Source organism: Leiobunum rupestre, chromosome 6, assembly GCF_980474605.1.
Source record: "Leiobunum rupestre chromosome 6, qqLeiRupe1.1.hap1, whole genome shotgun sequence".
NCBI lineage: Eukaryota > Metazoa > Arthropoda > Arachnida > Opiliones > Sclerosomatidae > Leiobunum > Leiobunum rupestre.
In genome coordinates, this window is record NC_143389.1 from 38,302,464 (window position 1) to 38,321,504 (window position 19,041).

Sequence of the window (19,041 nt, forward strand, 5' to 3'; positions counted from 1 at the left end):
AAGAGGTCGTCTTGGAAAGAGTTTTCAAATAATTTTTGTTCCTACAATGAGTTAAAATAGCGCCAGAAAGCTTCAAAAATTGGGTTACAGAAAAAACCAGCAGGGAAATGCGATTTCAGGGGTACGATGAATTCGCTTAACAAATCTGGGTATCTTGGCAATCTAACAAGAGGTACAAATTGATATTGAGCATGGAATTAAACAGTTCCGAGTTGCAAAATACGCAGAATAAAATTTTAATTTTTAAGGGACTTGAATCCTTTGGCAATCAACAGAGCAGAATTTTCACCGATTTTTTGCTTAGTTGCGATTATAGAGGGGGCGGGTGGCAAATTTATGGTTGGCCCCGGGTGCAAGAAATACACGCTACGCCACTGAAGCTAAGATATCCCTTAAAAAAATACGCTGGCTTCGTCGGGCACTTTAAAATGATATAATTTCAAATTTAAATATCGAACTGCAGTAATGTTTCCTAATTACAAACAAAATTTGCGATTCCCATAAGCTTCGGTCACACGTTGGAATCGATTTTGAAACGGTTTTGGATCTGTATGGAAGAAACGTGGTTTTACGTCACAAAAACGATTTCGAAGCTCTTTGAAACGGTTTGAAGATAATTAACGTGGTTCACAATAGCTTTTGAGAACGGTTCTCCACCGTTTTGGAATGGTCAACTTGAAATTGTTTTGAGCCACTTCAATAAAGTGATCGTTGAAAAATTAAAATATACTTTTCAAAATTTATTTTGATTTCTCAAAACGATAGAACATGGTTCTCAAGTCTCGAAACTTTGACGAAAACGGTTTGAAGCCCCTTGAATCGTTATGAGATAATGAGAGAATTGGCTAAATGCGAACCGAGCTTGAAAGAGCTATAGATTTTAGAAAATTTAAAATGATTAAAATATTAAAATGGCGATCACGGTCAAATCTCATTCAAATTTTAAAATCCTTATCAAATCTCGTTAAAATTCTCAAATCTCAATGAAATTTGCAAATCCTTATCAAATCTCGTCCAAATTTTCAAATCCTTATCAAATCTCATTGAAAATTGCAAATCTCATGGACATTTTCAAATCACATCTAAAATTTGTAAATTTTGTAAATTTATGAAATTCCGTATAAAATTTCAAAACTGAACGAAAAGATTTGAAGATTTTCAAATTTCGTACGCATTTTTTAGACAAGTGTCGACCCCTCGCTTTTACCTCTTTGGTCCAATCGTGTAGTCTGCTATTTTATCATTTCTTGTAAATATTTGATAACTTCAAGAATGTCGAAAGATGTGCTTAAAATGTAAGTATTATTTTGATTTATAAAATATGTTTTCACATCAGGATTATGTTACTCTTTGTATATTAAATTATACTATATACTATAAGCTTATTTTGAAGTTAATACGTAGTAAGTATAGATTTCATGATCCTAATCTTAAGCCTTGTTACCACACGCAGTCTAGTTGCTGGTGATGTACAAGGCAAATTCAAGCAGTTTTTCTCACGTGTTTCTACAGTAAACAAAAAGAATGGACCTTTTGAGGTAGGGTAACCAAAAGAACTATAGTGTTAGCTTTGTTAAAAAAACTGGAATTGTTTCATAACTATGGTTGTTCGGTACGCAGATGGTCTTTTGTGTTGGAAGTTTTTTTGGTGAGGATAACTCTGAATGGGAAGAATATTCCAATGGAAATGCCAAAGCTCCATTAGTTACATATATTCTTGGCCCTTGCAGTCAAGAACATCAAAGGTTCTTCCCATCATCTGATGGCTGTGAAATCTGTCCAAATGTAGTTTACCTTGGTAAAAAAATTTAACAATGGTAACCTGAAATCTAGGATCAGAATGAATCGACAAGAGTACTTGTTATTTTCTAGGCAAAAAAGGCATATTAACCGGAACGTCTGGGTTGAAAGTAGCCTATCTAAGTGGTGTAGAAGACTCTGAATCCAAAAATTGGACCTATAACATTAAAGAAATTGGTGATTTTCAAGAATCAGTGGTTGAATCTGTTGGCTTTAAAGGTGTTGATCTTCTTTTGACATCACAATGGCCAAAAGGAGTAACAAAATTCGTCAAGCCCCCTGTAAATATGCAATTTTATATTGTTTTTATAATAAAATTATGTTAATATTGATTAATCATGTTACTTAAACAGGATGAAATAGACGTAACCAATTGTGGCTCTGATCTTATTGCAAAGTTAACCCAAAGTTTGATGCCTAGGTATCACTTTGCTGGTTTAGAAGGGGTTAACTATGAACGGTTACCTTACAGGTTAGTGTTATTTCATTTTTTATTTGTTATATGATACTGAAATAACTGTGGTTTTAGAAATCACAAAATTTTAAATGAAAAGCCTCGTCATAGTACCAGGTTTATATCTCTAGCAAAAGTTGGGAATCCTCAAAAAGGCAAAGTAAGACTAAATAATATTTTATTTATCTATCTCGGGATATTTCAATTGTTTTCTCTGTCTTAGTGGATCTACGCATTTTCAATAGTCCCTTTACCCATCATAAGTCCAGCAGAATTAACCAAACAACCACCTGATGTAACTGAATGTCCATTTGTATTCACACCATCTGAAATGAAGATGGCCCAAAAAGTAAAATATCACCATTTGATTTTAAATTGTTGAATTTCTTTCTATAAATGTTTTTTTTTTCTACATTTGGTTTTTATTTTTCAGTTTGAAAAGTCAGCTCAGTTCTTCTATGATTTAGACACTACAAACTCAGATTTTAAGAGGAAAAGGAACAACTTTGACAATGACAGAGCAAAGAAACCCAAGCAATTCCAACACCGTAATTACCAAAATTAATTTGGAAAAAACATCTTAAGATTTAATATAGTTTTCCTTGCTTTTAGCAAAACCAATGGGACCTTGCTGGTTTTGTCTTGGAAGCCCAGAAGCAGAAAAACATCTTGTAATTAGTGTTGGAGATTTTGTAAGGTTATTTTTACCTATAAATATTAATATCTTTGATTACATTTTTTTTCTGTTATAGGTTTATCTAGCCCTTGCCAAAGGGGCCTTAGTTTCCGACCATGTATTAATTCTTCCAATTGGTCATTACCAGTCTACGATTGATTTAACTGATGATGTCTTGGAAGAGTTGGAGAAGTATAAAATTGCGTTACGTAATTTCTATAAATCCAAAGGAAAAGGGGTTGTCTTATACGAACGTAATTTTAAATCTCCCCATTTGCAAGTTCAGGTAATTTCAAATGGAATGTCAATTATTGGAAATTGTGGTGTTTATTCAATATTAATTAACTTTTAGGTTATTCCAGTACCTGGTCCCATCATGCATAAAGTGAAGGACGTGTTTTTAGATTACGGGCGTGAGCAAAGTTACATTTTAGATGAAATACCAAAACACACTGATTTGAAACAAGTATTTAATTTTATAATTATGCGTAGCTATTGGTTTTATCATAAGTGGATAATAAACATAAGTATGGCAGAGAACAAATTCAGTTAATGATAGTCTGTCGTGGAGTGATTGAAAAGTAGGAAGTTTCTGAACAGGATATTCGTCCCTTCCTACTCTTTCTGTTGGCAAATTAGTTAAGTTTGATGGCGAGAAATAAGAGCAAACACGTGTTTAGGTTTGAAATTTGAAAATAATTAATTTCTGAAATGGAGCCAGTGTTTATAATAGTTATTTTTATCTTCCGATTCAATAATTCATCGTTATTTTCCAAAAGTAATCATTATTTACACTGAAGCGGACTGGCAGCGATTTTCCAGGCTTCCTCCAAATACTAGGAGCAGTTCGCGGAGAGTTGTCGGTCCATTGGTATGTAATGGTTGATGTTGTCATTGGGGAAACAGACTATCATTAAAAAATTGGCATTGGGTGAATAGGAAATGTCATACTTATGTTTATTATCCACTAATGGTTTTATAAAATTAAAAATATATTTTGACTATTCAGATAGTGAGACAAGGAATTCCATATTTCTTCGTGGAACTACCAAACAGAGAAAAGTTATTTCATAGAATTAACAAAAGATTTTCTATTCATTTTGGAAGGTAAAAGATAATTGGCAATAATTTTTGGCCATTTTCAAAATTCTTAAATTTATTAGGGAAGTAATGACTAGCCCAGAACTTCTTGACCTCCCTGGAAAAGAGGACTGGAAAAACTGTAGTCGAGGAAAGGAAGAAGAAATGTCCCTTGTTTCAAAGTATCGCAAGGAATTCCAGAAATTTGATTTTACATTAGCAGAGTGAATTCATATGTTATACATATTTATTGCGAATAAACGTTTTTCTACAACAACTTAAGGATACGCATTTCTACACTTTGTAATGAATTTGCTTTTAAAACTATTTACTCGAAGGTTGTTTTATTCGCTGGGCATTCATATTTATCATGTAGTCGAAAAAAGTATATTCATTGTGTTGGTAATATTCAGGAACTTTGTATGTATCTCCACTGGAACTTGTTGCCTGATTAGCTTTAACTGGGGTGATGAAAGAAGAATGTATATTAACAAGAATTAATTTAGGTACCTAAATGTATTCTTGGTATTTATAAATTTACCTTCCTTCTTTGGCTTTGGTGTTGGTGGTCTGGAATTTGATTTGGAACCAGCATTCCTGCTCAGAGAAATTTGTAAAATTCTATAACACTGAAAAGAAATATAATTGACCATTTATTAGCTATTTAAATTAAGAATTATTTTATTTAAATATATTTACTAACCTTTAAAAGATAGTTTTGACCCTTTGACGATACTAAAGCCATTTTACGCGTTTCTGTAAACTTTCTTAATTTTAAAGAGGGCGCTTTTTGCCTTTTTGGGATGGATTAGCGCGAAAATTTAAAACAATATTTTCTTAAATAACACGAAATGTTTTCATTTTATAAAATATGTATTTCTGTTTTATATGAAGATATTCGGGTAATGCTATTAGTAACTGAATATTATTTTCTCCTCGATTATCTATGAGGCGACTACGCCAATTAACAAGATAGTGAAAACTATTAGTCTGTCCTAACATAAATGGTTGAGAGGACTGTTCTTTTAATAAAACTAACATCACAGTAATTCGGCATGGCAGTACGTTACATAAAAATTATAAAAGCACCGAAAATATATAATTGTGTAAGCTGTTGTACTTAGCTACACTTCTACCAACATTTCGCATTCAGTTTCAACAAAAGTGTAGCTCGAAATTGACTATAAACTGCACGGAGGCAGGCTAAAAGTATTCGTATAATCCCAGCAAAAGCGTAGCTAGATATTGACCGTAGGCTGGCTAAAAGTATTCGCCCATTGTTTTCTTTTTGGAGTGGGGTGTGACGTTTTGGTATTCGGAAGGGCGGCACGTCACTGTCGGAGTCACATGTCCTTCTGTCTGTCTGTGCGAGAGGCGGAAATCAGTCCACCGCCCCTTCCCTTTTTGATTGCTGTGAAAAATGGTGGATCAACTAGGTATTTATTAATTGTGGTATTTTCTAAATTATTCGTTAAAACTTCTGGAATCTATTATTGAACATCTGTTAGACGTTTTCGCTAATATTCTTATGAAATTCGAATCCTTTTGTCTAAACCATTAGGCCTTGGTCATATTATACCAAACTGGCAAAAAGCAAACGCGCATTTGTAACAGTTATTTAAAAATATGGTTTTCAACTGTCATAATATTCAATGGTAAAATTTCATTACCTCCTAGCCCAATAATTATGTTATTTGTTACTGCCTTGTTTTATTTATATGCCTCTAAATTATGTACGTAGTTACATACCCATTCCCAACAGTATGTTACATCAAATTGCAAACAAATAACAAATCTTCCTATAATAATAAATAAATAAAAAGCCCAATGAATTAGCAATTAAAGTCTGATTTTAAGACTCAATTATTAATCGTGAACCCTGTGAATTGCCTCTCTAAGATGTTTTCGTACCTTGAATTGAAAAACAATCAAATTAGACCCTATTTTAAGCAAGCCTAGCAAATGGTTGGAAAGGTGACCTTGTCAAACAAAACCACATTATGAAAAATTAACACATCGCATTGAAGTTAATGAAAAATGGACCCATCGCATTAAAGTTTATGAAAAATTAACCCACGGCATTAAAGTTTATGAAACATTAACATGGCATTAAAGTTTATGAAACATTAACATGGCATTAAAGTTTATGAAACATTACCATGGCATTAAAGTTTATGAAACATTAACATGGCATTGAAGTTTATGAAACATTAACATCGCATTTAGGTTTATTGTTTAAGTAATTATTTTTATTACAGTTAACTCAACCCTTAATGCTCAACGAATATCTAATGTTGAAGACTGTTTTGGCAGCTCCGGACAGGTAAATTAATTTCATTTTCTATAATATTATTTTTATAGATTTTTCAAAGCCTTAACTTGTCAATTTTTAGCCTTTGGCTGTTGAAGGAAGAGTTTTGGTTGGAGAAGGTGTTCTGACAAAAATGTGTAGAAAAAAGGCTAAGCCAAGGCAGTTTTTCTTGTTTAATGACATTTTAGTTTATGGCAACATTGTAATCAACAAGAAAAAGGTTAAATTTTATAATTAAAAAATACTGTCCCAATATTTTAGTAACTCTGTAACCTTTTTTATAGTATAATAAGCAGCATATCATTCCGTTGGAAGAAGTAAAACTAGAAAATTTACCTGATGATGAAAGTAAGTGTGTTAGTTTAAAATTTTGTTTTTATTTCTAATAGTTTTAATTCATTTTAAAGTTCCATCAATGAAAAATGGATGGCTTATTAGAACCCCAACCAAGTCCTTCGCAGTATACGCCGCTACAGCTACAGAAAAGTCTGAATGGATGTCTCATATTAACAAGTGCCTAGAGGAGCTATTGAACAAAAGTAAACTAAAAAGTGATCTTTCTAAACTCAATTCTATACAATTATGCTTCTATTATTAATAGCTGGTAAGAAACCATCTACAGAACATGCCGCTGTTTGGGTCCCAGATGCAGAGGCAAATACGTGCATGCACTGTAGGAAATCGCAATTTACAATAATAAACAGAAAAGTATGCATATTTTTGTCGCTTTTATCCTCCAACTTGTATATTATTACAACATCATTTTATCTCAATGTGTCTATAGCATCACTGTCGAAAGTGTGGAGCTGTTGTATGTGGAGTTTGCTCTAACAAAAAGTTCCTTTTACCGTCGCAGTCCTCCAAACCATTAAGGGTCTGCTTAAGTTGTTACGATACCTTGTCAAGAGCTAGAGTTGATTTCACACCCGAGTCAATGAAAGGTATTGCTCTATTTAATAATAAGTAAACATTGTTTTCACGGTTATTTTTTCTATGGTTATAGAAAAAGCAAACGCTGCCATTACAAACAACAATTTAGATTCTACTCCGTCATCCCCATTGTCCCAAGATTCGTCGAATGAGGATGACTCTGATGATGAAGAGGATGACAAGCCGAGTAAGAATTCTGATCATAATCCATGTGAAGGAATGGAAAATTTATGTATCGATGATAAGGTAATAAATTTAAGTTAAATTTATTTCTTTTTAATATGCATAATTATTAACTTATAATTTTCAAATTTATTATAGCCAACATTTTATGGTGATCACGCAGTTGTGGAATCAATAGCGCCTGTAAATGTATCTGAATCTGCAAAACCCATCTATCCCAATGCTGATGTTGCAACAGTTTCATCAGAAGCTGGAGCTACTTCCGACTCTGGAACTTCAGCAACCATAGACACGGGATCTTCAGCAACTTGCGACTCTGGATCTTCAGCAACTTGCGACGCTGGAACCACAGATTAAAACCAACTTTACTTTTCCCTGGTTTAACACAAGTCTTAACAACTTATCAGAAAGTGACCATATTTTTGAAGAAAATAATATTCTTTATATCTATCTATATAAATGAAATCCTCACACAAATTTTATATATTTTGCTAAAATAAAAGACATTATGCCAAATTACACCAGAAATATCTGGATAAAGTATCATTCTTCCATGATAAGTCTTATTTTAAACAGCTATGATTTTGTTAAAGCCAAGAATATTCAACTAAGTGTGTGTGAGGATTTTGTTTACATTGCCTTTATATATAATAAGTCTGCCGTTTCTAATTCAATGAAAGGGTTAAAAAGTTCTTAGAGAAGCAAGTTTTCAAAGATAATTATTCTCTAAGCAGTTTAATTTCGAAGGATGATTCAAAATATCAGCCCAAAATTTGTGCCTTTTGAAAAAACTAATTCTTATGGAGTGTAGCATTTTTAAACTTTATACATTTATGCAAAGATAAAAAATTACCTGTAATGTTAGCTACTCTTATTACATTAATCCTTCAAAAGTATTTTATTTTTCATTAAAGTTTGAAGTATAAATTCATTGGCATGATTGTTAGAAAACCAAAATATATTTTTATTTAAATTTAAATAGTTTGTCCCCCTAAATCTAGCTCTACCTTACCCAACCCTACACTTAAGCCTCCCATTGCTCAAGGAGACTTACTGGATATGTTCAGCAGCGCTCATCGGACTCACCGATTAGTAATAGTTGACATCGGTTTCCTACAGTACGGTTTTTCGCGTTTCCTGTTTTGACGTCACGATGGTTATCGGTTGCTCACCCACGTCATCGGCTTCAAGAGTCGGTTTTTCCGATGACTGACGTAAAACTACTATCAATTCAACGCCATTTTAAAAAAACACTGATGACTGAATAAAAGCGTTCAACAGCTTACAACGTCATTATGACGAAAAAGCTCATCAGTGGAAAATATAAAGCCATCGGGTTTTTTTTCCGTTGACTGTTACTAAACGTACCCCTTGTTTCTTTATGAGGTAGGCGTGTCCTTAATCATAAGGCATTCAAAGGGACTTTCAAGAGACACTAGTCAATTTAAAATACGTCATTCGGTCGCCGTTCGTTGTGAAGTTACGACCGAATGACGTATTTCAAATCGACTAGGTCTTTCTTGAAAGTCCCTTTAAAGCAGCTGCTGAGCTCAACGGTCAGCGGTTTTTTGACTTCCGGTTTTGACGTCACATTGCCCGTCCATTGAGCAACGAAGTCATCGGTTATTGAGCAGGGTTTTTCTCGTGGCTCAACGGTCACGTGACGTCGCAGCACGGAGTAAGACTAGCTGCAGACGCCGCCCATGGACACTGTATCTCTGTTACTGAACGTGCCCCTTGTTTCTTTATTAGGAATTCTCGATAAAGCAGCTGCTGAGCTCAACGGTCAGTGGTTTTTTACTGAACGGGTTTTTTGACTTCCGGTTTTGTGTTAGAGATAGTGTCCATGCGCCGCCACAGACGATATTTTACAACAAGCGTAAAAAGTGTTCAACAAGATCCTACGTCACGCTAGCAATGGTCTCAAAGAAAATAATTTTTCAGATATTTCGTTATGAGTTATTGAACGCAGCCTGTGTTAAGAATAGACGATTCAATTAAACATCTTCAAGGAAATCGCCAAGAAGTAATATTTCCGAGAACTAGGACCCGAAAGTCACTGTTTATTTATTGCTTGTTGAAATAATGGAAACTTTTCACCTGTATGGTATGCAACAAGTGTTTACATTTAACCAGGTAGCTTTTTTTTGACATATTAAAGTTACTAGGTGCGTTTGGCTACGTACAGTCCTCTAGGTCGCGTTATAGAAGGCCCAGCTTGGTTATAAAGAACGGGGCTGGGGGGGCGGACGCGCCGGTCTGGCCCCCCAGCGCTCGAGCGAAGCCATTGCGCGGCGCCGTCAGGCGCCAATACTTAGATTGACTTGTAGAACGGGCAATGTATTCTAACACTAATGACATAGTGTAGGCAGTGGCGCCGCCAGCAATAGGCACGAGTAGGCACGTGCCTACGTGGAAACCTAGAGGGGGCCCCAAATTTATTAAAACGGGGGCCCTATTTTTTCATATTGGTAAATTTTCCGTAGCCGAATTAATAGAGAAATTGCTGAAAAATTTGAAACTAATGCACATATTTTATGGGTTTATATTTACTCCATTTAAAAAGGATAATACCCATTGTATAATACCAGGGGGTAAGCAAAAACGCAACGGTTGCCTTACGCGGCTGTCACTTCTCCTCCCGCTGAGGGGGAGTTACGCGCGTGGCTAATGATAGTTTTTTCCTGCTTCGTGGGTGCGAGACTGCAGCCGCCTACTTCCAGGGGGTAGTAGGTCAAATTTTGAAGCCCTCTAGCGCTCTTTAAACTTGTCTCGGAGAAACGCGACAAAAACCTGCATACTTCTCATCCCCTACAACCACCAGAAATTTCTGTACTGACCATTGAATCACCCTGTATATAAGTTTATGAAGTTAGTTATAGTAGTAGTAAAGTTTCTTCTTTCAGATGGTTGTTCATACCAGCGAAAACACATGTTTTAAATTCGAAAATAACTAGCTAATGTTTAATGTTTATAATAGTTATTTTTATCTACTGATATAATAATGCATAAATATTTTCACACAAAGTAAGCGTTATTTACATTTTCGAAAGCATTTCAATACCACTCGGCGATTTCCAAAGACCAAGAGGAATTCGCCGAGAGTTATTAGTCTTTAGTCACATAATAACTTACGTTTTCAATGGCGAAACAGACCTATATTAAAAAAATGCATTAGGTAAATAGCGAGGGGCAGATCACTTTGTTACAAGGTGTCCTAATAATCATGATTAAAAAGTTGGTCATGATTTAATCATTTATAATCTTTGTACAGCCAAAGCTACAGATTTAATTTAAATCTAATCTAATCATAATTAATCATACGATGGGTGTCCTAATAACTTGCTAATAATCATTGGAGTGAGCTGCCCCTCGGTAAATAGGTAGTGTCATACTTATGTTTATTATGTTACTTATGGTTAAAATAAATATATTAAAAATTGGTTGGCAAGAGGGGGCCCCAAATTGTAGTGCCTACGTGGGAATCGGTCAAATGGGTTGCTCATTTGGCCGACCAGAATTTCTGCTAAAAGGGTAGTAGAAATTCATTTGGTCGACTTTCAGTCGGCCAAATCACGGCCGTCTCGAGATCTGCTTCGCGCTCATAGCGGCCCAGGCGATCGTACGAAAATCGCGTATGGGAAATTAGTTCAAAAACTTCTCACATCGTTTTCTGGCGCTAGTCTAGCCCCCCCTTGAGAAAATTCGCAGCCATGTTATCGAATGGGAGGAACTGCGCGGAACTTTGGAATTTCAATTATTATCGCGTAATGTGTAATTTTTTGTAAAATATTTTTTTAGTAATATTTAAGTTAATTAATAATAAAAAAGTTAAACACCTCTTGAGATTTTTTAACGCAAAGTAAAGTTTTGAAAAACGTTATTAAAATTTGGTCATTCTGGAGCCAGAAGTCGCCGTCGACGTTTTCTGTATATAAATGTAAACATAAACACGTGGTTCTCCTTACAGCTGTAATTTTGCTATGTAGTAACTTCCAGAGGCCTTTTATTTAATTTATTTTAATTAAAGTAGTGAAATAAATGAATTTTAATTAACTAACTGACACTTGGAAGATCACTATGAATGAAAATAGTGATGGAAACTTGGAAGGTATTTAAATCTGATAAATATAATAAACCAATGTGAATTTCCCACTGAATGATACAAGAAAGAGGCTTATGCACAAGTTCTTTCACTTTCTCAAATTTTGCGGACAGAGTTTTGGTAATATTTGTGATAATTGGAAGTACGACCTTTCAACAAATTAAATCAGCAATTTCATTCGGTGATTATTAATCAAATCACATTGGATGTAAGGGCATAGAGCAATTTTTGGCCACAAGTGGATTTCAATGTTTTTTTAAAATGGCAGGTGAATCCCGGAGATAGGGTACAGCTCTCTCTATGAATGTTGTTACTATAGCCATTAACATGATAAAGCTTTGCTGCGGATACCTAAGGTTTCCTCTGTCGGACATTTTTATCAATCCAACTAATGGTGAGTCAGAATTAGGCTGTGATACATTTTCAAGGCACAATTTGCAAAAATGTTTTTCCTCTAGGATTTGTACTACATAACCAGCCAAGTATGCGATACTTGCTAGCCGTAAGGTGCATCTCTGTGTATCTGGGTACTCATAACTTCAGATGGTAACGTAACTTCATTGCCGTTAAAAATAGTTGAAAATCCATCGAGTCTAGTATCAATCATGGCTGATAGATCTGTGAAGCTGTCTTGGGGAACGTTAGATGTTTTAGGTTTTGTTAATGATATAGTGCCTCTCTTAAGGTAGGATTCTAAACTGAATATAGTTTCTCTTGCATCAAGCATGTCATTCCCTCCAGCCATTTTCCTGAGAATGCTGAAAAACATTTCAATAGCATCGCTCGTTAAATTTCTTGTCAAGACAAACTGGAAACCAGATTTAAGGAGGTATGACACGCAAGATATTGTAGACAATGAAGTTATTCTAATAGATATTATAGATTCATATGTTTCCTTTGTCAATATTTTCTTTAATTTGCGGATCTTTAGACCTTGATAGTAATCACTTTCCTTAAAATGTCCCACTACAAACAAATCTTGCGTGATGCGTAAGCTTCATTGACCCCAAAATCTTTTCTAGATATGTTCTTAGTCCATAATTTGCATAAACTTTCATCAACTGGAAACTAATGAAATTATACATTGATATTCTTCTTAGATTCACAAAATGGAACACAACAAATTTTTGTGGTGGGCATTTTTGCAAATTAAAAATAGGCAATATTTTAAAACTTAAGTTTGAGAAATGTGAACTTAATTTAAAGAATAATAAAGGTATTTATTAAATAATATGAATAATATTGTGGTTATTTATTTAACATTCTGATAAAAAATGCGAATACTGGTTTGAAAATTGTGAAAAACAAAAGAAACTTTGGTTAGGCTTAACAATTAACTAATAAAACTCAATATAAGCATATTACTTTAATTAAATAAATGTTTTAAATGAAAACTTATTAGATAAAGATCAAATCATAAGATGTATATCCCAAACTTTCCAGAAGTTTTTGAAAAACAATGCAAAAAGGATTAACTAGTTGAATTTACCGCCATAGAAAACTATTAAATATCCCGCTAATTTCTTACATTTAAGGGGGGGCTCAGACAGCGCTCCTAGTGTTAAAAGAAGGTATTCGCGGAAATACATAGGAGAGGAAATCTTTGCCTGGGCCGCTATGAGCGCGAAGCAGATCTCGAGACGGCCGTGGCCAAATGCACCCCACCCGGTGGGAGCCGAGCCTGTCCCAACCAGTGATGTTCCTGTTAGATTTAAGAAAGTATTTTCTACCCTAAACAAAACGTACTTTCTGAGGAGCAAACGTACTTTACGTATTTTAGTCGACGCTGCGAGCGCCATCTAGAGTTTTCACACGGAAAAGGCGCCATTTTTTTAAAAATTCAAACGAAATGGCAAGAAATATCTATAAAATAGGCGCGAATTTTAATTTAATTAAAAAGAATAACTCCAATAGCAATTTATAAATGTTTAATACGATAATGAAATAATGAATAATTGAATACAAATTTTTGGCATAATTTCAGGTATCATGTAATTGTTTAGACATAAAGTTCGAATTAAAGATCAGGGGGAATTGCTTTCTTAATCAAACAACGACTCGGCGGCTCCCAGTTAAAACAAGATCTATCTGTTGTGGTTTTTCCAATAAGCTCTTTAGTTAAAATGAGGGAATTACAAGTTTTTGTTGATAACAAATTTCTCTGATCGCTTTTAATTAGTTTGTAGTGTGAAAACACTCTCTCAACGTTAGCACTTGAGTGCGGCAAAGAAATGAGCGCTTTTGAAAAACGAGCGAGTGTAGGGAACATTTGATTTCCTAATGAATTTTTAAATTGGCCAACTTTATTCCAAAATCCCTCTAGTGATTCATCACTATTTCCTAGATTTTGTAAACAATCAAAATTTGGCAGCATTCTCCACTCTTCGTTTAGAGTTTCTAATTCTTTAGCGGAAACTTAGTTGGGAAATTGCGTAGCTAAAGGGACAAGACTCGCTACCTCCCCAGATACGGCGATTTATGGTTACAAACACGATATTTTCGTTAAAAAAAGATCATCGAATGAAAATCGGGATTTAATTTGGGAGCACAGCTCCTCGTAAAACATCGTTAAATCGTTTGGGCAAATTTTGACTTCACAAATCATTATTTCTGCTTTGGTACCGATATAGACGTTTGTGGGAGATAGCCGTTTCGATTTATTTTTTGGACAAATGTTACTGACGGAAGTTTCATCAACATATTTTTTTGCAAAAAATTTCTCAGCATCGTTTAATCTCTGTGTGCAGTTTTGTGATCCTTGGAGATTCGCTTTGAAAAATAAGGTTCATTTTGTTAATGTGACCTAAAATTTAATTTAAAAAACTGCAGTATAATTTGTTCGTTGGGTTTCTCAATGCATTAAGAATTGTTGCAGCCGAAGCTACTTTGTCCTCTAGGGCAGCCGATTGAAAAAAAAAGTATTAGAGCCGGCCATTGTTCAAGCATTCTAGAAACCACAGCTCCTAAAGAGAGGCAACGCGTTTGGCAAGGTGTTAATAGCTTATGAGGTTCAACTTTCACAAAGTCTTGGAATTCTTTGTATTCCATGATCCGTTTAGCGCTATTTCTAAAGTAGGAATTAGAATCGGACGATTCTGCATCACCTAGTATTTCTTCTTGGAAAACATCGGCAATTATCTGTCTCTTTGGTTTAGTGTATCCGGATACTCCTGGTTCGTCGCAATCGTCACCGTCTGTTTTATTCAATAAGAGCACTTTGGTTGTTTTTGTTTTAGTTTAAATTAAAAATCGATCCATAATTGAACTTTCAAGTAGCTAAACTTTCGTAATAACATTGAACTGCGAATTTAAAGAGAAACTAGCAACAAAATTGAAAACATATGAGCTCAAAAGCTTTGATGCTTTTAGTTTTGGCGTTTGAATTAAAGTGTGGTGGACTGGACTACTAGATTAAGCATATCAGAGTCAAAATGTCAGAGTAGAATTGACTGATGTCACTTGTTAATTACGTATAAGTACATCCTCGAAAGGACCAAAGTTTACCCCACCCCCCCCCTCACAAAGACCAGAATACCCGGAAATTAGAAAAGAGATAGTAAACTTGACCAACAAATTTTCAGCTGTTCGTGGTAGACAGTATAATAACAAATGGGGGAACCCCTCTCGTTTGGAAAGGTATTGACTTAGTTTCTACTGCATTCCTCTTCCACTCCCCTCATCACATAGCTATTAGCTACTTATATAGGGGAGGATTAGAAGAACTTAACAATCAACAGAAAAAGGCGGGAGAGTGAGGGAAAGTTGGGACACTTCAATAAGAGATAACACATTCTTTTGTAAGATCTTTTATTCCCCGAATCCCCGGCTAGGGCCGAGTTTCCCCATTCTACTACCGGATATTAACTGACCCCCGTTTGATAAGCTTTGAACAACCACCTGGCCACTGCCAAGTGCCACTGGCAGTCTGCCTGTATTTCAGGTGTAATTTTTGTAAACCACCTACTGTGCAACTAACTTTGAATGAGTGAAAAACGGGGAATATTTGGGGTATTTCAATGGTTGACCACTCTTTGCGCGAGAATCGTTTTTATTTATATACGAAAATTTTCATAACGTAATAAAAACCATTCATTTATTCCAAAATTGTATTTTGGCATTGAAAATAATAAAAACGTACTAAATACGTTGAAAAAAATCCAAAGCGTATTTTTGTACTTCAAATTTCAAAACGTACTAAAAAAGTACAATTGTACCGTCCGGAACATCACTGGTCCCAACTGTGCGTAGTAATTTGATTTTGCGTTTTTCTTTGAACTGCCAACTCTCTCGTTCGGATCTAGTAAATTTTAGCGTAATGCCATCGACCGTTAGACAACGTGCAAGACTGAATTCAAATTGAGAAATCAGATATATCTGATTCCAAAACTACTAAGTTATTAACTACATTTGCCATAAAATCCATCAATTTTCCAATTAATAAATTCCAAACTGGAACGAGTTCGAGAACAAGTGAAAATAACCTTCCACGTACTCTAGGGGTAAGCTATGGTTCCGTCAGTACTTCAATGTCCCCTCAGTTCATCTTTCGAGGTATTATCTTTTTCTACGTGTCAGGCCTCTGCCCAGAAACTATAAAGACGCCCTTATCGGTAAAAGGTCAAGGCCCATTGGTAAAACAACCAAATACCACTAATGAAAACGGAAAACTTACAGTGAAGTCTGATAAAGTGGTCTGAAATACAATTGAAGTGGCAAAAAATAGGTTAGTTTGTAAACCAAGAAAAGGTAGATTCCCCATCGTATGAAGACTTACTTCCCCAAGTCGTAACGTCGTCTTATCGCCCAGTTTCCCAAGATTAAAGCAAGGACAGTAGATACAAAGGAAGACGTCGGTACAGACGATGTCATAACAGTGGCGTAGACAGTGGGCACGTGCCCCCCCCCCCCCTTCTGAAAAGTATGGTTATATGAACAAGTTTTTTACTTCTTAATTTATTTTATTCAATTGTTTGCCTCATCCACTTTCGGAATCTATAATAACCAAGTTTCGATAACATCTGACACATGCGCAATTAGACTAAAAAGCAGGACGAGGATGGTACTTTTACATCATACCTCAGCGTGACCTCGGTGACCTATGACGTCAGCTGCTTAGCCTTCCCTTTGTTGGGAAAAGTACAATCTTAACAGTTAATTTTAGAGCCGATAGATGACGTAGCGGTTATGAAACTCGCTTATTGTGGAATACAAACTTAGAGGAGAGAAACTGTATTAATCCAAGGTACAAAGAATTAATTCTAGCGGAAAGAAAAATAAACACGATCAATCCCCCTTTATTTGTTAAAAGTACATGTTGCTAGAAGTCATAAATCACCCTGTACATTAACTAAGAGTTATTTTTACCACAAAGAAGCTCGATCTTCTCCGTCATCCTGCACTTTGCATAGTTAGCGCACTAAGAATTAATAACCTAAGAGTAATGTTGCTATAGGGGTGTGCAAAATATTTGGTTAGACCAAATAATTCGATCAAATACCAAATCGAATAGCACTTGGGAAAGTTCGCGAATATTCGTTTTTCTTGATCAAATAGTCGAATATCCGAAAAGATAGGAAAAAAGTATTTGGTATTTTCAAATAGTTTGCAAACTGGTCGAATAATTTTCTAATTTGTTGAGATTCAAGGCCATCAGAGGGAACGCTGTGAAATTTCCGAACTAGTGCTTATCTCTGGCCCCTCTCTTTACGACACAGCGGCAAGGACCATATAAAGAGTACCTTGCACGTCCATTATTCATACCGTGTGTAATAAAACTTCTTAGCGAAAGGCAGAAGCTGTTTATTCAAGCGCCTAAGATTATTCGCGTGTTCTTTGTTATGGAATTTTCTAAAATAGCAAAGTAAATCTAAAACGTAAACCAAGTTCAAAACAAATCTAATAACTGGGAGAAACGTTGAAGTAAGTAACTTTTTGGATTTTTTGGTTTTGAATTTTTGAGTTCACTAAATTATTGGTTTAAAATTATTATAAATTAAATATTATTTTTTTATTTGTAATAAAAGATCTGCTCCTTCGTGTTTTACAAATATTTAGAAACTCGAGATTTTAATTAAGTGTTTGCAAAGCATGAAAAATATAGCAGATCCTTTGATTTTAATTGTAGTTAGTAGTTACTAAAGAATAAAAGTTGACTTGGACCTGGGGTAGTTTAACTTTAAAAATGTGTATTTTACATTTTGTTTGTAAAAGTTTTCTTTGAAAAAGTTTAGTATTATAGTTTAAATTTATTAAATAAAATAAAATATAAATTATACATTTGGTTTAGTATTTTACAATTGCAAGGAAAATGAACAGTGATTTCAATTACTTTTTTATTTTTTTGACAAATATGTAAACTATTTGGTTATTTCAAAACCAAATGCGTCGAATTATTTGGTATTCGAAATACTATTCGGTATTTGATCAGTTAACTGGCTTAAATTTTTGCTCTAAAAATATTCGACCAAATTATTTAACGTTATAAATATTCGATTTGGTATTTGACGTGCCTTAAAAAAATATATGAAATTCGATTCAATCCCCAAAAATGGTATTTGCACACCTCTATATAATACCACAAAGAAAAATCCATTAAAGCGCTTTCTCAATCACTGTTCACTAGCAACAATTTTTCAATCACCCCTTGCCTTTTAAGGTAATTAACGCACTAAGAATTAAGAACCAAAGAGTTACTTTAAAAATACACAACGAAGATAAAACAACGATATCGTATTTAGGAAAAACTAAGTTTTATTATAGAGAAGGAAAGAGTGACTTTACAATTTACCACACACAAAAAATAATTACTGCGTCTTGTTAATCATTTCCATTAGAAAAAGCATAAAACGTTACACCTCATACCAAGAACGTATTTAATTTAAACTTAGAAAGAATGACAATGTTGAAATGATTTTAGCGTTTCTCCCAATCCACGTCCTGATGGTCTACCAGTATGCTCCTCACCTTTAATTTGCCCTGTTCCCTGAATCATAAGTCTTCGTAGAGCACGTGGCGCCATCTAAGTAAACTGACCATTATATTTCGGGAATAAAAGCTAGACCAAATGGTTGTTTAACTGTAAATTTACCTATAACTTGAATTCTTTAAATTAAAATACAAATTATTAATTGAGATCAATCGTAATAGACGAGAAAAACGATTGAAATTACTTCAGTGACAATTAAAGTCGCGAAGTGGGGAGGCTGGCAGCCATGCTGTCACGAAACGTTTCCCCTTTTTTCCTACTCCCAAATTCAAAAACCCTTCCGAGGCTGGGAAGCCGTTGGAATTTATTTTACCGTCTATTGAAACACACGCTGGTAATGTTTTTCCTTGCCCTCCCTGTTGTGACACGGGAGCTAGATCATGTTGACCATGTACCATTTCACAATAGTCAAGTTGCAAATAGATTTTCGGAGTATAATCTAAACTACTTTCTATTTTTCTTGTTCATTTGATCATGGGCTTTCCGAAAATATAACTCACTTAATGAAATACCGTCG

At 34.7% G+C, this 19,041-nt stretch overlaps 3 protein-coding genes and 1 long non-coding RNA gene across 4 annotated transcripts; 3 read left to right on the forward strand and 1 right to left on the reverse strand.

Moving 5' to 3' along the window:
• The first annotated feature begins 1,184 nt into the window (after nt 1-1,184).
• On the forward strand, nt 1,185-4,292 carry LOC149940831 (pre-mRNA splicing factor CWF19L1). Its single transcript, XM_090178550.1, has 13 exons — nt 1,185-1,295; nt 1,454-1,538; nt 1,621-1,798; nt 1,873-2,081; nt 2,154-2,272; nt 2,330-2,414; nt 2,478-2,603; nt 2,688-2,802; nt 2,867-2,946; nt 3,007-3,216; nt 3,283-3,396; nt 3,940-4,037; nt 4,094-4,292. The coding sequence occupies exons 1-13, from the start codon at nt 1,273-1,275 to the stop codon at nt 4,236-4,238; spliced, it is 1,587 nt and encodes a 528-aa protein (XP_090034676.1). The 5' UTR covers nt 1,185-1,272; the 3' UTR covers nt 4,239-4,292.
• Nucleotides 4,232-4,854, reverse strand: LOC149940832 (uncharacterized). Its single transcript, XM_090178551.1, has 3 exons — nt 4,714-4,854; nt 4,552-4,639; nt 4,232-4,471 (listed from the first exon to the last, which is right to left on the reverse strand). The coding sequence occupies exons 1-3, from the start codon at nt 4,753-4,755 to the stop codon at nt 4,335-4,337; spliced, it is 267 nt and encodes an 88-aa protein (XP_090034677.1). The 5' UTR covers nt 4,756-4,854; the 3' UTR covers nt 4,232-4,334.
• Nucleotides 4,855-5,324: 470 nt separating this feature from the next.
• On the forward strand, nt 5,325-7,957 carry rush (pleckstrin homology and FYVE domain containing family member rush hour). Its single transcript, XM_090177412.1, has 9 exons — nt 5,325-5,446; nt 6,269-6,333; nt 6,404-6,541; nt 6,606-6,669; nt 6,729-6,860; nt 6,923-7,029; nt 7,106-7,262; nt 7,325-7,497; nt 7,573-7,957. The coding sequence occupies exons 1-9, from the start codon at nt 5,431-5,433 to the stop codon at nt 7,789-7,791; spliced, it is 1,071 nt and encodes a 356-aa protein (XP_090033538.1). The 5' UTR covers nt 5,325-5,430; the 3' UTR covers nt 7,792-7,957.
• A 2,881-nt stretch (nt 7,958-10,838) lies between these two features.
• LOC149940834 (uncharacterized) lies at nt 10,839-12,600 on the forward strand. Its single transcript, XR_016481285.1, has 3 exons — nt 10,839-11,545; nt 11,808-11,933; nt 11,998-12,600. It is a non-coding gene; the product is annotated as an uncharacterized LOC149940834 (long non-coding RNA).
• The last annotated feature ends 6,441 nt before the right edge of the window (nt 12,601-19,041 follow it).

Bases quoted from the DNA above. Each gene is read 5' to 3' on its own strand.
- rush (XM_090177412.1), top strand. The intron at 6,670-6,728 runs GTAAGTGTGTTA...TTCATTTTAAAG, and splicing joins AAATTTACCTGATGATGAAA to TTCCATCAATGAAAAATGGA. The intron at 7,030-7,105 runs GTATGCATATTT...ATGTGTCTATAG, and splicing joins TTACAATAATAAACAGAAAA to CATCACTGTCGAAAGTGTGG.
- LOC149940831 (XM_090178550.1), top strand. From the start codon at position 1,273: ATGTCGAAAGATGTGCTTAAAAT. The intron at 1,539-1,620 runs GTAGGGTAACCA...TTCGGTACGCAG, and splicing joins AAAAGAATGGACCTTTTGAG to ATGGTCTTTTGTGTTGGAAG. The intron at 2,604-2,687 runs GTAAAATATCAC...TTTATTTTTCAG, and splicing joins AAATGAAGATGGCCCAAAAA to TTTGAAAAGTCAGCTCAGTT.
- LOC149940832 (XM_090178551.1), bottom strand. From the start codon at position 4,755: ATGGCTTTAGTATCGTCAAAGGGTCAAAACTATCTTTTAAAG. The intron at 4,640-4,713 runs GTTAGTAAATAT...ATTTCTTTTCAG, and splicing joins GTCAAAACTATCTTTTAAAG to TGTTATAGAATTTTACAAAT. The intron at 4,472-4,551 runs GTAAATTTATAA...TCATCACCCCAG, and splicing joins ACCAAAGCCAAAGAAGGAAG to TTAAAGCTAATCAGGCAACA.